This window comes from Triplophysa rosa, linkage group LG6, assembly GCF_024868665.1.
Source record: "Triplophysa rosa linkage group LG6, Trosa_1v2, whole genome shotgun sequence".
Classification (NCBI taxonomy): domain Eukaryota; kingdom Metazoa; phylum Chordata; class Actinopteri; order Cypriniformes; family Nemacheilidae; genus Triplophysa; species Triplophysa rosa.
In genome coordinates, this window is record NC_079895.1 from 16,960,343 (window position 1) to 16,972,246 (window position 11,904).

At 39.3% G+C, this 11,904-nt stretch overlaps 1 protein-coding gene across 1 annotated transcript in view; it reads left to right on the forward strand.

Moving 5' to 3' along the window:
* Positions 1–8,549, forward strand: part of igsf3 (immunoglobulin superfamily, member 3) — a 135,768-nt gene extending 127,219 nt beyond the window's left edge. The window contains exons 7-9 of the mRNA XM_057335847.1: positions 1,069–1,479; positions 3,720–4,142; positions 5,070–8,549. Of these exons, the coding sequence (XP_057191830.1) occupies positions 1,069–1,479; positions 3,720–4,142; positions 5,070–5,320 (1,085 nt within the window). The 3' untranslated portion in view covers positions 5,321–8,549. The remainder of the gene's footprint in view (positions 1–1,068; positions 1,480–3,719; positions 4,143–5,069) is intronic.
* Positions 8,550–11,904: the final 3,355 nt, after the last annotated feature.

The following is an 11,904-nucleotide window of genomic DNA, read 5'->3' on the forward strand; positions in this document are numbered from 1 at the left end:
TGTGTGGTGTGTGTGTGTGTGTGTGTGTGTGTGTGTGTGTGTGTGTGCGTGTGTGTGTGCGTGTGTTGGTGAGACAAGGGCAGAAGTGATGCAGTAGCATATGTTTAATGCGTTTGAAAGTGTGCCTGAACTGTCCCATGCCAAATATCAGGAACGCCCATGTAGGACATCTGCTCTCCTCTTTTTAAAGCCCTTGTGTGCATCTGTTTCTGTACATATTTAGTGCAATTGTAAGTTTGTGAGACCTGTATGTGAAGGTGTGAAAGTGTGTTTTCTTACGCTCCTATGGTGCTCATAAATCCACTCATGGTGTGAAATGGCAGCCTTTGCCCATGGCGGTCACACCTGATGCACCTGTAGGTAATTCAATAAGAATGTGCCGGATCCCAGCAGCCCTGCGCTCCTAGTGTTTTTCTAACATCTTATTTCTGTCTCGGTCTGGCCTAACCCTTACCAGCATACCCTCAGCAACAACGCATATACATAATGATCAAAGGCCTGTTCACACCGAGGCCAAATGTTTGGAGTGAATAGGAATTCATGAATGGAATCAAGAAAGCTTTGTAGTACAGACCTAAATCCATGTTTCCTTTGAACCGGTTTGTTGTACATGGGTAAATTGTGTTTATTTAGCCTGATGAATATTTGTTTTCTGTGTTTGTGTGAATAGACTTCATATGCAAGTCATTTCACTGTTTGTTTTTGTTTGGTGCAAAAACTGTTGAAGGGATAGTTGTAAATAAATAAAAATTCTGTCATAATTTATTCGCCCTCATGTTCTTCACCACCTGTATATACCTCTTTTTTGTTGTTGAACAGAAGAGAAGATATTTTAATAAATGTCGCTGTGGTTTTGTGTCCATACAATGGAAGTCAATGGGGGCCAATGTTGTTTGGATACCAACATTCTTCTAAATATCTCTTTTGTGTTCTGCAGAAGAAAGAAAGTCACGCAGGTTTTGAATGACATGAGGATTTGTAAATTATAAAAAACATTTACATTTTTGGGTGAACTATTCCTTTCAAATGTATTATTCAAACTAATGCCCTTATTTTGTTTCCCCCTAGTGAGTAAACTACGGGTGCACAAGTCCAACCAAAGCTTGCAGTTTCTGGAGGACAGCCGGGTGCGCGTCAACTGTTCCATCACCTCTGAAACCAGCCCTGAGTCCCAGCATGCCGTGCTGTGGTACGCCCGGAAAGCCGAGCCGGGAGAACCCGACGAGCTGCTGTTAAAGATCGAGCACACTGGAGCGTTTGAGTACGGCGCGTATGCAGAGGAGGAGCGTCTGCGCAGCCGCGTGCAGTCGGAAAGGCTCTCTCCTCGGTTGTACGGCCTGACCTTGCACCGCGCCGAGACCAGCGATTCTGGAACGTACTATTGCCTTGTGGAGGAGTGGCTAATGGACCCCGATGGAGCCTGGTATCGCCTGTCACAAGACACCTCTGGCTTTACTCATGTGGCGGTGAGACAGCCAGGTAAGAAGGGGGTTGCAATATGTACAGTGGCACGCAACTAACAGAGTTGGCATGTATTCCTATAGAAGATATTGCAACCATTGAGATTCAGATGTAGGTGTGTGTCACAGTCCCATGGGCATATCAGGCCATCTGCCACGGGGAAAGAGCAGCATGAAAACATTCTCCCCCTGAGACAACTGTGGACCTCAGCCATCCTGAGCCTCATGGCTACCCAAGCTGAATCATTCATCAGCATGTGAAAGAAAGAGATGAAACGAGACAGAGCCTTCTTACACGTGACAATTCCAAAGCCAGTCTGTAGGGTATTGGCCCCCCGGGTGAGCCCTCCCACATGCGTCCCAGACATTATCACTCACACTTTGCCCACAGTGCGGGCGGCGAGGGGAATCCGAAAACTACAGTAGTAACATTCACAATCCCAGCTGATAGCAGCCAGATCCCAGAGGCCTTATTCATGAAGCCCATCTGAGCACCACACAGCTGCTGTTCCGCTCTTCACCCCACGCAGCCACCCATGAAGACATCTTCTGTAAACTCCCCCAACTATTAATCCTGTTTTTGTCCCCCGTGCCACACCCGAAGGGCGATTAGTGTCTGTGTTTTCACAAAGACTTGCTTCTTGCCCTTTGTGTATAATAATTTAGTCAAATTTCTAAAATGCTGTCATATTTACCTGAAAATAGATAGGAAAAAATGTGTAGATACACTGGCTTACATATGCATTAAGTTCATCAAAAAATGAAAAATATTTCATCATTTACTCACCCTCATGTCCAAACCTGTATGACTTTCTTTCTTCTGCAGAACACAAAATATATTTTAAAGAATGTTGGTAACCAAAGAACATTGGCCCTCATTGTATGGACACAAAACAACTATTTCGCAAAATATCTTTTGTGTTTCACAGAAGAAAGAGTTATATACAGATTTTCAATGACATGAGGGTGAATCAATTATTATTTTTGGGTGAACTGTCCTTTTAAAATTCAAGCAGTTTTATTTCAAAACATTTGCTTCAACAGAATCAATGAATGCAAACGAAGCATCTGCTTTATTCTTGCGTAGCTTTCTATTCAATTACGAGAAGTGAAAATTGTTTTCTTTACTCCTCCACTGACTTCAGACGCCTACTCTTATCTACATTCAAGGCGTTTGCCATCACAAACAAGCATAGTGTATCAAAGCTGAAGAACGGGGAAGTCTGATTCCTCCTCCATATCCTACAAAGAAAGACCCAACCTGACACTCTCATCAGTATTATTGCCCTACACATGGGTCATCGGCTTACCGCTGATACACAGACACATTTCGTTGTGTAGTTTGTCCTCTGGGCCATTAAGCAAGTAACTTTAGATGCACAGGTGGTCAAGACATCTGCTGAGTTAAACAAGGTCACAAAGAGAGTTTTGGCACAGCAAAAAGTCTAGGTTGGTTTTATCTGGTGAGATAACTTAACGGAAAAAAAATTATACAATTATTATAAATAATGCAAATCAAGACACAAACTGATCAGGTGATGATATAAGCTACTTTTTTGCAAATATGGGTTCTTAACTGTGTAATTAATTTTCTCTAGTGTACAGCATTTAATCGTCATTTCAGCGTTGCCTAACTAGATCTGCCTTTGAGAGAAATCTCATATAGATGTGCTTGAAAACTCTCCAATTTTATTTCCCCGGGGATGTGAAAAAGCATCGTGTCACCTTCCTGAAGCGTCCTTCCCTGAAATAGCATCCACATATATGTATTTACAAAAAGATTGTAGATGAAAAGTTCACCACCTCCTAATCTGTCAAATTACACTGCTTTTCACATGAGTGGAAGATAAGAGGAGCTCCTTAAAGTATGCGAGAGATATTCGGTCTTATTTTTAGCCCGATCTCAGCTCAGGCCCTGCGATTTCTCACGCAAAATGTGATGATCCCCACCTTCATTTAAGCGTGACATACCGAACTGCTAGTTCCACAACATTAGATGTGTGACGCCCTGCAGAAATTAGAGATGTTAGAATATGTCAAATCATTTTCAACCTCTGATCCTTCAGTTAACACAGAAACTGACACGGTGACGTGTCAACTATGGTGACATTTTTACATTTGTTTACATTTGATACAGTTCTTGAATGGGACAAATCAAAGTGCTCATTGTTTTGTTTTTTAATCCTACACACATGGGCTAAAAATGAGACAAAAGACAGTATGATGTGCTAAATGGTTTGATCTGTCTTTTGTTTGCAGTGGTGAATTTACAAATTGGAGAGGAAGAATCCAACGTCACTGTTGCCGCGGACGGGTCAATCCGGCTGGGCTGCAGGATCCTCTCTCAGTCTTCTACAGATTCCCGCTTCTCTGTGTCCTGGTACATGTACCGTCTGGGACAGGAGGAGGAGGATGAGCAGCAGTGCGCTTTCTCCATCGGTCACGATGCCGTGTTCGGTAACGGCAACTGCAGCCCCACTGAGAAGCCCGGTCCGAACTCTCGCCTGCAGTTCGAGCGCACCGCCTCCGATCTCTACAGTCTGACCATCCAGAAAGCTCGGCTCAGAGACGTGGGCTATTATTATTGCCATGTAGAGGAGTGGTTGCTGAATCCACGCAGTGCTTGGTACCGCCTGGCCACCAACAACTCCGGGGTCACCATTGTTAATGTTCTGGAGCAGGGTGAGGTTTCGCACTTTACAAGCACAAACCACTTGAACATAAAGTACATCTGGTGTATTATTTTCAGAGCATTGCTTTTACAAAAGGGCATTAAGTATTTTTTCTGTCTATACTGACTGTTAAATGATGCGTGAAGGAACAGACTCACTTCCATTAGAATGTGTTATGTTTAAGAAATACTTCTTATATATAAATTCTGTTTTTATTAAACAACATTTAATGTTTAATTGAATTTCTGTATGTAAATAAAAATTAAACGAATTTGTCACTAAAAAAGAAGAAACTGAATTTTAACACAAAATTAAAATGTTAAAGGAATTACGAAAGTTAAACCATTGTAGAGAACTCTTCTAAAGGCACAAGATGAAACATAAAGCATTAAAACACACGTTGACATAGGTCGTATGTTGGCAGCTCAACCATTAAAGGGAGAGTTCACCCAAAAATAAAAATTCTGTCATCATTTACTCACCCATTTGGTACTCAATGGTGGCCAAGAACTGTTTGGTTATAAGCATTCTTCCAAATATCTTTCTCCGTGTTCATCAGAACAAAGAAATGTATACTGATTTGGAACAACCTGCGGGTGACTAAATGCATTTATTAATTTTCATTTTTGGGTGAACTGTTCCTTTAAATAGGCGTCATAGCATAAACCAATTGGCAAATATCTTAAATACAGTACATAGTTTTTATTTTTATTGTTACATGCAATACATTGATGATGTATTATTTTACCCCTAGTTGATAGTAAAGCGTAGTACTGTTATAAACATTCATCATTGCAAAATTACTACTGTTTTATACTTTTTTTTAATAGTATGCATTAGATAGTGTACTTTGTGCAGTATTCAGTAACTGGTATACATTTAATTCAGCTGCTCTTTTATTTTACTGACTCTCTCCATCTCAACTCTTTCCCCGCAGTGTCTACTGTACAGTCTGTGGTGTGTTCCAACGACTCGCTCTTCTACTTCGTCTTCTTCTACCCTTTCCCGATCTTCGGCATCCTCCTCATTGCCGTCCTGCTGATGCGTTACAAGAGCCGCAGCTCCAGTAAGAATCAGGAAGGGAAGAACGGTGCTCCCCTCCTGTGGATCAAAGAGCCCCACCTCAGCTATTCCCCCACCTGTCTGGACCCCCCTGCTCTCAGCCTTCACCCTGGTTCTGTGGAGTAACAGTGACATGGACGTGACACCGTCTCATTTAGAGACTCGCTCATCTACACTATTTCTCTCTCTTTTTCTTCTCCTCGTCCACGATGAGGCCACCAAGAAGTAATCTGGGCTTCTAGCCTGACCCGTCAATCCGTCCATATGACTGACTAAAGACCCTCCTCTGTTGAAGTTGCCATGGCTACAGTGGCTGCTGGTGGTGATGCCTAGACATTTCGATTGCTTTCTTTTATTAAATATGATTTGTACTTATCATTCATACTCGTGTGTGAGGACGTTTTTTCTTTGAGGTTTCAGTGTCTGTGGGCCGTGATGTATTTTACCGGTGTGGCACGTGACGGATGCCAACCTCCTCACCTCTATTCCCTCTCCAGGATGAGAAAGCGCGGATTTATATTTTTGCTTTTTCTCCTGTGTATAAAGTCTGGAGCGAATCACATCATATTATTTGTTATTTTGTCATGTCAGTGCTGATGTTCGGTTCTGGAAGGTCATGAGATTTTTGCTGGACCATGAAAGTTTTTAATAGCGGTATACGGATGAAGGACGAAAAAGACTCGGAAGGGTGACTATGGAAGTATATTCTATGATTTTGTGTGTGTGCTTGTGTGCCACAGAACTGATCTGAGAACTGCCTCTGTTTCAACGGATATATACAGACGATAGAGAGCGCTCATTGCCCACTGACTCCAGGATATAAATGTAACCCCAGCTCATCCTCACTGCCAAACACAAATTAAACTTCAAAAGCCACACATAGAAAATCTGATTTAAAGCCACGGTGTTAAAATGAGGCTTGTGTAGAAAAAACCCATTGTGGCAGTCCAATATATCCAGTAACGCAAACCGTCTGATGTCATCCAGTTGGAAAAGACAGTGAGACGCTGACACGTTTCCACCTCACTGGTGTTCAGATGTTCCTACAAATTGGTCAATTTGGTTTCCAAGTCTATCACAATGGTAAAGAAAATCAATTTATCCACTAAACACCCTTCAGAGCGAATGAGTTTGTGTTGTATATATACAAAACATGACCCATTTGTGCTAAATGGAAACAAAGGGAAGCTGACTTGAAAAGATCTGTCGAGCATGAAGGGTTTTTCTCTCCTCTCTGGAATTTTGGAATATCTTGAGGAAGCCTTTAAGGACATTCAGGACAATACTGACTCCAGGGACGTCTTTAGTGCCAAGGCCTTTTCATCATTATTCATGCCCTGTAAATGATCTGAGAGAAAATCAAATCTTGTTAGCTTAGAGACGTTCTGTGTATATGAATTCTCAGCTCCTACTACTGTAAATGTAGATTTACGAAGGTGATTAGACATTCTGTTATATATTGTAAGTTACATCACGTGGTGTTGCTCTTCTCTATGGGTTTGTGTTTGAAACATGGTGCCCAAACTACTGCCACTGAAAGAAGTGAAACAGTCGTGTGAACTTCATGCGCCATTGCATAACTTGAAAACACAAAATTGTTCTGAGATAAATATGTGATGTATATCTCTGAAGCTTCATGTATGATCTAAATTATTGTTTGTTTCAATAAGGACATCGGAAAGACACTGCCAACTCATTTCTGCATCAAATATTATTATACTTCACAACAATCCACGCTCGCTTCAATTGAAAAGGATGTCACCAACATCCGTACTGAAAGCATTTGTTCATTAGCTCTAGTGTGAATGGATTGTATCTTAATTTTCCTTTTATTTCAAGCAAGTCATGGACTACCAAACATAATGTGTTGTCTAGTAGCAGTGACATGTAACCAAAATGGTCGTCTCACTTTTAGGCTACATGCTAAAGAACTTGTTCACACGTTGACAATGCGACAAGTGTGTGTTACGCGCATCACTTACGCAATCTTGACTGTATTTGAAACATCGCAGCTTTTCTGTAAATGAAATGTAGATCCACTTGAACCTTGTGATTGTCTTATTTATTGAACCATAAAACAACTAGATAGAATCTGTGAACTTTATAAATTTGCATATGTTGCAGAACCAAGATTTACTGTGCAGTCACAGGATGATGGGAAATAATCAGACTGTGAATCAGTATGATTGAAAAATCTTCATACAGATGATACGGTGATAATCTAGCTCTCTTTATCTCTACTCAGTTTTGTCAAACTGTACAGTGCATGATGAGTAAGGGGACATTTTCATGTTTGAAACAGAGAGTTGTGACATTTGTGACATGTCAGATGAATGCCACCCTCTCATTCTCCTTGTGGAAGGCCATGCTGATCCAACAAAACGATTTGAACCATTCTTTAGTTATAATGCCACCAACCTGGCCTGGTTGTTCATAATATATTGTCAGTTTTACAAAATGTAATGTAGGTACGTGAACATCTATTAAAACAAGCAAGATGTTTAATCCAATAAATGAATATACCTGCTAATGTAATACAGTAAATAGTTTTAGTTGTGTGACCTATACATTCAGATTCTGTAAATTGGTACTGTGAGAATTGGTTCTGGGTTGGCTTTTCCCAAGCGGGAGATGGGTGGTATTGTATTGAGTCTGACAGTGTAATATTGCGGTTCAATCTGTACAGAATTATTCAGAACTTTAAATAGTGTTTTTGTAGTTCAACACGCCCAGCTGAATCATAATGTTCTCACAATGTTGTCAATGCATTTCGAGGGCTGCATGTTATGGCTGTGTAGCTGCAGGAAAAAAACAAATGAAAAAACATTGTGTTGATGTGTGTTCAGTTCAGCCAGTGCTGCTTTTTCAAGTGGTGATTTTTATGTTCTTTTTTAAATATTTAAATAACCAAAATAGTGCACTGAATCTTTAAAAAGTTGCCATCGATTTTTATATGCTTGTTGTGTTTTTGTTGTACTCTGTTTAATTTTTGTGTTTTTTAATCCTTTACATATATTTTATTCAATTATAGCAATGGCTATTCTGAAAGGCACTTTGCTATTGTTAGTTGATTGCAATAAAACATTCGGTGCACAGCGCTTTAGATTGTGTTTTTGGCATGTTTCAGATGTTTATGTTCCTTGTTTCTTTTTAATGGTTACAGTAGTTTAAAATAAGACTATGAATTTGTGTCATTACAACATAATAACCATTTTGCAAGACAAAAACAATGCTGGTTGTTTTTTAACTACACAGTGTTAGAACGAAAATACAACCAACGAAACATTTAGAACGGAATCGAAATGTTAAACAAACACCTTGAAGACTTGATTAGATATGTGAAATAAAAAAGAAAAACTGAAACAAGTGCTTCTAAACCAGTGTTGTTTGTGTCGCGCAAAATTGTCTATTGTCTAGCGAAGTGTTTAATTCACCCAAAAATGAAAATTCTATCATCCTGTATGATTTTCTTTCTTCTGCAGAACACAAAAGAAGATATTTTGAAGAATCCTGGTAACCGAACAATGATAGTATAGATATATCTATTGTATAGACACAAAACCAATGCAAGTCAAAGGTTACCAGTTAACAGCATTCTTCAAAATATCTTCTTTTGTGTTCTGTGGAAGAAAGTAAGTCAAACAGGTTTGCAATGACAGGAGGGTGAGTAAATGATGACAGAATTTTCATTTTTGGGTGAACTATGCCTTTAACACACTGATTTGACAGACTTGATAGGAATATACTGTATACCACCAGATAAACAAAAACCGAAAATGAATACATGTACAGTTTCTTCACGTTTCTCGAGTGCATCTGAAATAACAACAGTAGATTTTACAAATCCCCTCTGTCCTTGACCTGCATAGCAAGCACTAAATTCTTTGAAGACAGTGAAAAAATAACATTTCTAAAGACGCTGTTTTAAAGTTAACAATGGTGTCTGACACATTAATTTTCCAGTGTCTTATCTGGTCAGGATGAGTCAGACAGTTTGGATTGTGAGGGGATGAGATGGGAGGCTGCAGATTGTGTTATTATAGTGGGCCAGGTCTTGTTAACCTTTCATAGCAGTGGGGAAACCTCACTTTGGAGCTGAAGTCCGCTCCAGCTGCTCACATGAAATAGTGGACAGTGGGGTCTGCATCTGTCTGTCTGAATTATGATCGATGAGGACATGAGGTCTCTTTGCTTTGTTTACCTAAGTGTGATGGTCTGTCCAGTATCTGTAATTTCACACTCAAACATACACTGTAAAAAATGACACAGCTATTTACTTAAAAAAATTAAGGTAACAGTATTACACAAAATATAAGTACTTTAAAGCATATTTTTAACACCATATATTCCACGAATAAATCAAGTAAAATTACCTAAAATATTTAAGCACGTCACATGATAAACTTTAAAAAATCAAGAAGAAATACTAATTTGAGCATTGGAGAAAACTTCTTGATCTTTTTTAACTACAGTTTAACATTTATTATTGTTTATAACATATATGATGTACAAGTAAGCTGAGAGTTGACTCAGTATTGACATTAGCAGCATTACTGTTCACTGTGTGAAAAAACAAACAGCTTGAGCTCTCCCACAACCTGAGCACAAGCAACACTCTTCTGAAAGATGGTAACCACGAAACTCAGAAATACGAACAGAATATCTTCTAAATCTTAAAGACAACTGAACAATAAACACTATCAAGTCTTTCATTTTATTCTAAAGCACATAAAATAGCACCTTTTCACAAAAATGACTCTCCTAATGCTGTCCCATGCAGAGCATGCTGGGAACTCTAATTTCACTGCTCAGTTAAGGGAACTTAACTTAAATAATTCATGTAGTTCCACCACAAAATAATTAAATAAAGATCCTTTATCCAATTTTAAGTGGGTTGAACATGATAAAATTAAGTTGAAGTCACTCAATTATTTGTGCATTTAGAATTCCAAGATATTTCTATAATTTTAATTTTAATTTTGGTTAAAAAAACAAGGACACAATTGTATTAAGTCAAGTTTACTCAATTAATTTCATGAAATCTACTACGACACAGAATCATTTTTTACAGTGTCAGTTCATCTTACAGTTTTATTTACACCATTGTTTACAACAGCCGTTTTCTTGTCTTAATTTGCAATCATGAGCATGTTTCTCGTGACCCGATGTCTGCTTGTCAGGCGGGATAAATGGTGCTGTCTCCTGTGACTGTCCTACCTGCTAACACAGCATGGCGTGACCACCAGGGACCAAGACCAAATCACATCACACATATCATAACTCATCCTGACTCTAAAACTCCATTCTGCTCATGAATATTAATAATTCTCTCCCTCCATGATGTATGGGGGATTGTGTTTCTCATTGCTTGGCCGGCGGGAGAAACTCAGAATTTGTAAATACAGTCTCCCTGCTCTCCTTCATTACATTACCTGTCTGAATGCTGCGGAATCAATTTGCTGACACGACTGGCTGTGCTTTGTCACGGGCCTATGAATGCACTGAATGGAAAAGGAATTACTATCTGATGAAAGCAAACCCGTGCCACAGGTGTGTGCCTCTGTGTTGTTTGTAAAATAACAAAAAAGCGCTAGAGAGCAGAAATCATCACTGTGTCTCTGTGGTGAATATTGAAGTGTTGAATAACATCTGTAGCAGGGGTCAAGATCCCGATGCTCTTTTTCAGAAAAAAAAGGACAAATGCACTGGGGGAAAGTTGTCAGGGAAATAGCGGAAAAGAAGATCAAAAGACGTATGTTGCTGGGAAGATCTCACTAAAATTAATACATTTATTGTTTGCATTTATGAATTTGGTAGACACTTTCATCCAAAATTACTCATTGTGCATTCAAAGTATAGGCCTACATCTACCAACTTAGCAGAAACGCTGTGATTATATCAGTCTCACAAGCAACGATCATCTGTACTACTGTGCACCCAGTCCTATAACAATAGATTTAAACAGAAATTATTGTCAATTTTATGTTTATTTTGAACACATTGTGTAAGAATTTACAATACAGTGTGGACTCCTGGATTTAATTGGTTGACCCTCTTTCAACAGACCTGCACAATAGACAGGAGGAATTTTGCTCTTTTAGTTCAGCAATATGCTTGGGACCTCTGGTGTGAATGTGTGTCTTGAGGTCAGACCAGAAGCATTTCAATAGGGTTGAGGTCAAGGCTCTGACTGGGCCTTTAACAGAAAAACACCTTCTGGAAAGCCCTTCCCTTGTTGATTTACAGCTTATTCTATTGTATTGCTGAACCAGATTGACATTCAGGAAAATGTCCTGATAATATGAAAGTTGTGATGACTCACTTTTTTATCAGTGATAACATAGTAGCCCTAAAACACGATGCTGTTGGTGTTCTGTTTTTTATCTCTAATTCTAAGCGTGTCTTCCAAACAATTTTGTTCATAACTCCACAAAAACTTTGCCAGCAGTATTGTAGTATTGTTTTGCAAACCTCGAACATGCATCAATATTATATTTCTGGACTGAAGGCTCTTCTTTGTGGTTTTCATCCACATAGGTTTTTACTGATAAAACACAGTTCATATACTGTAGGTAAATTCCATGCGTTCACATGCATTTTTCAAGCACTGTTTATTATTTTTATCTTCAACTTGGCGATGTGGGCAATTCTTTTGTCCGCTTTCAGCGCCATTTCAGACACTTAGTGAGATTGAGCTGTCTGACAGTTCT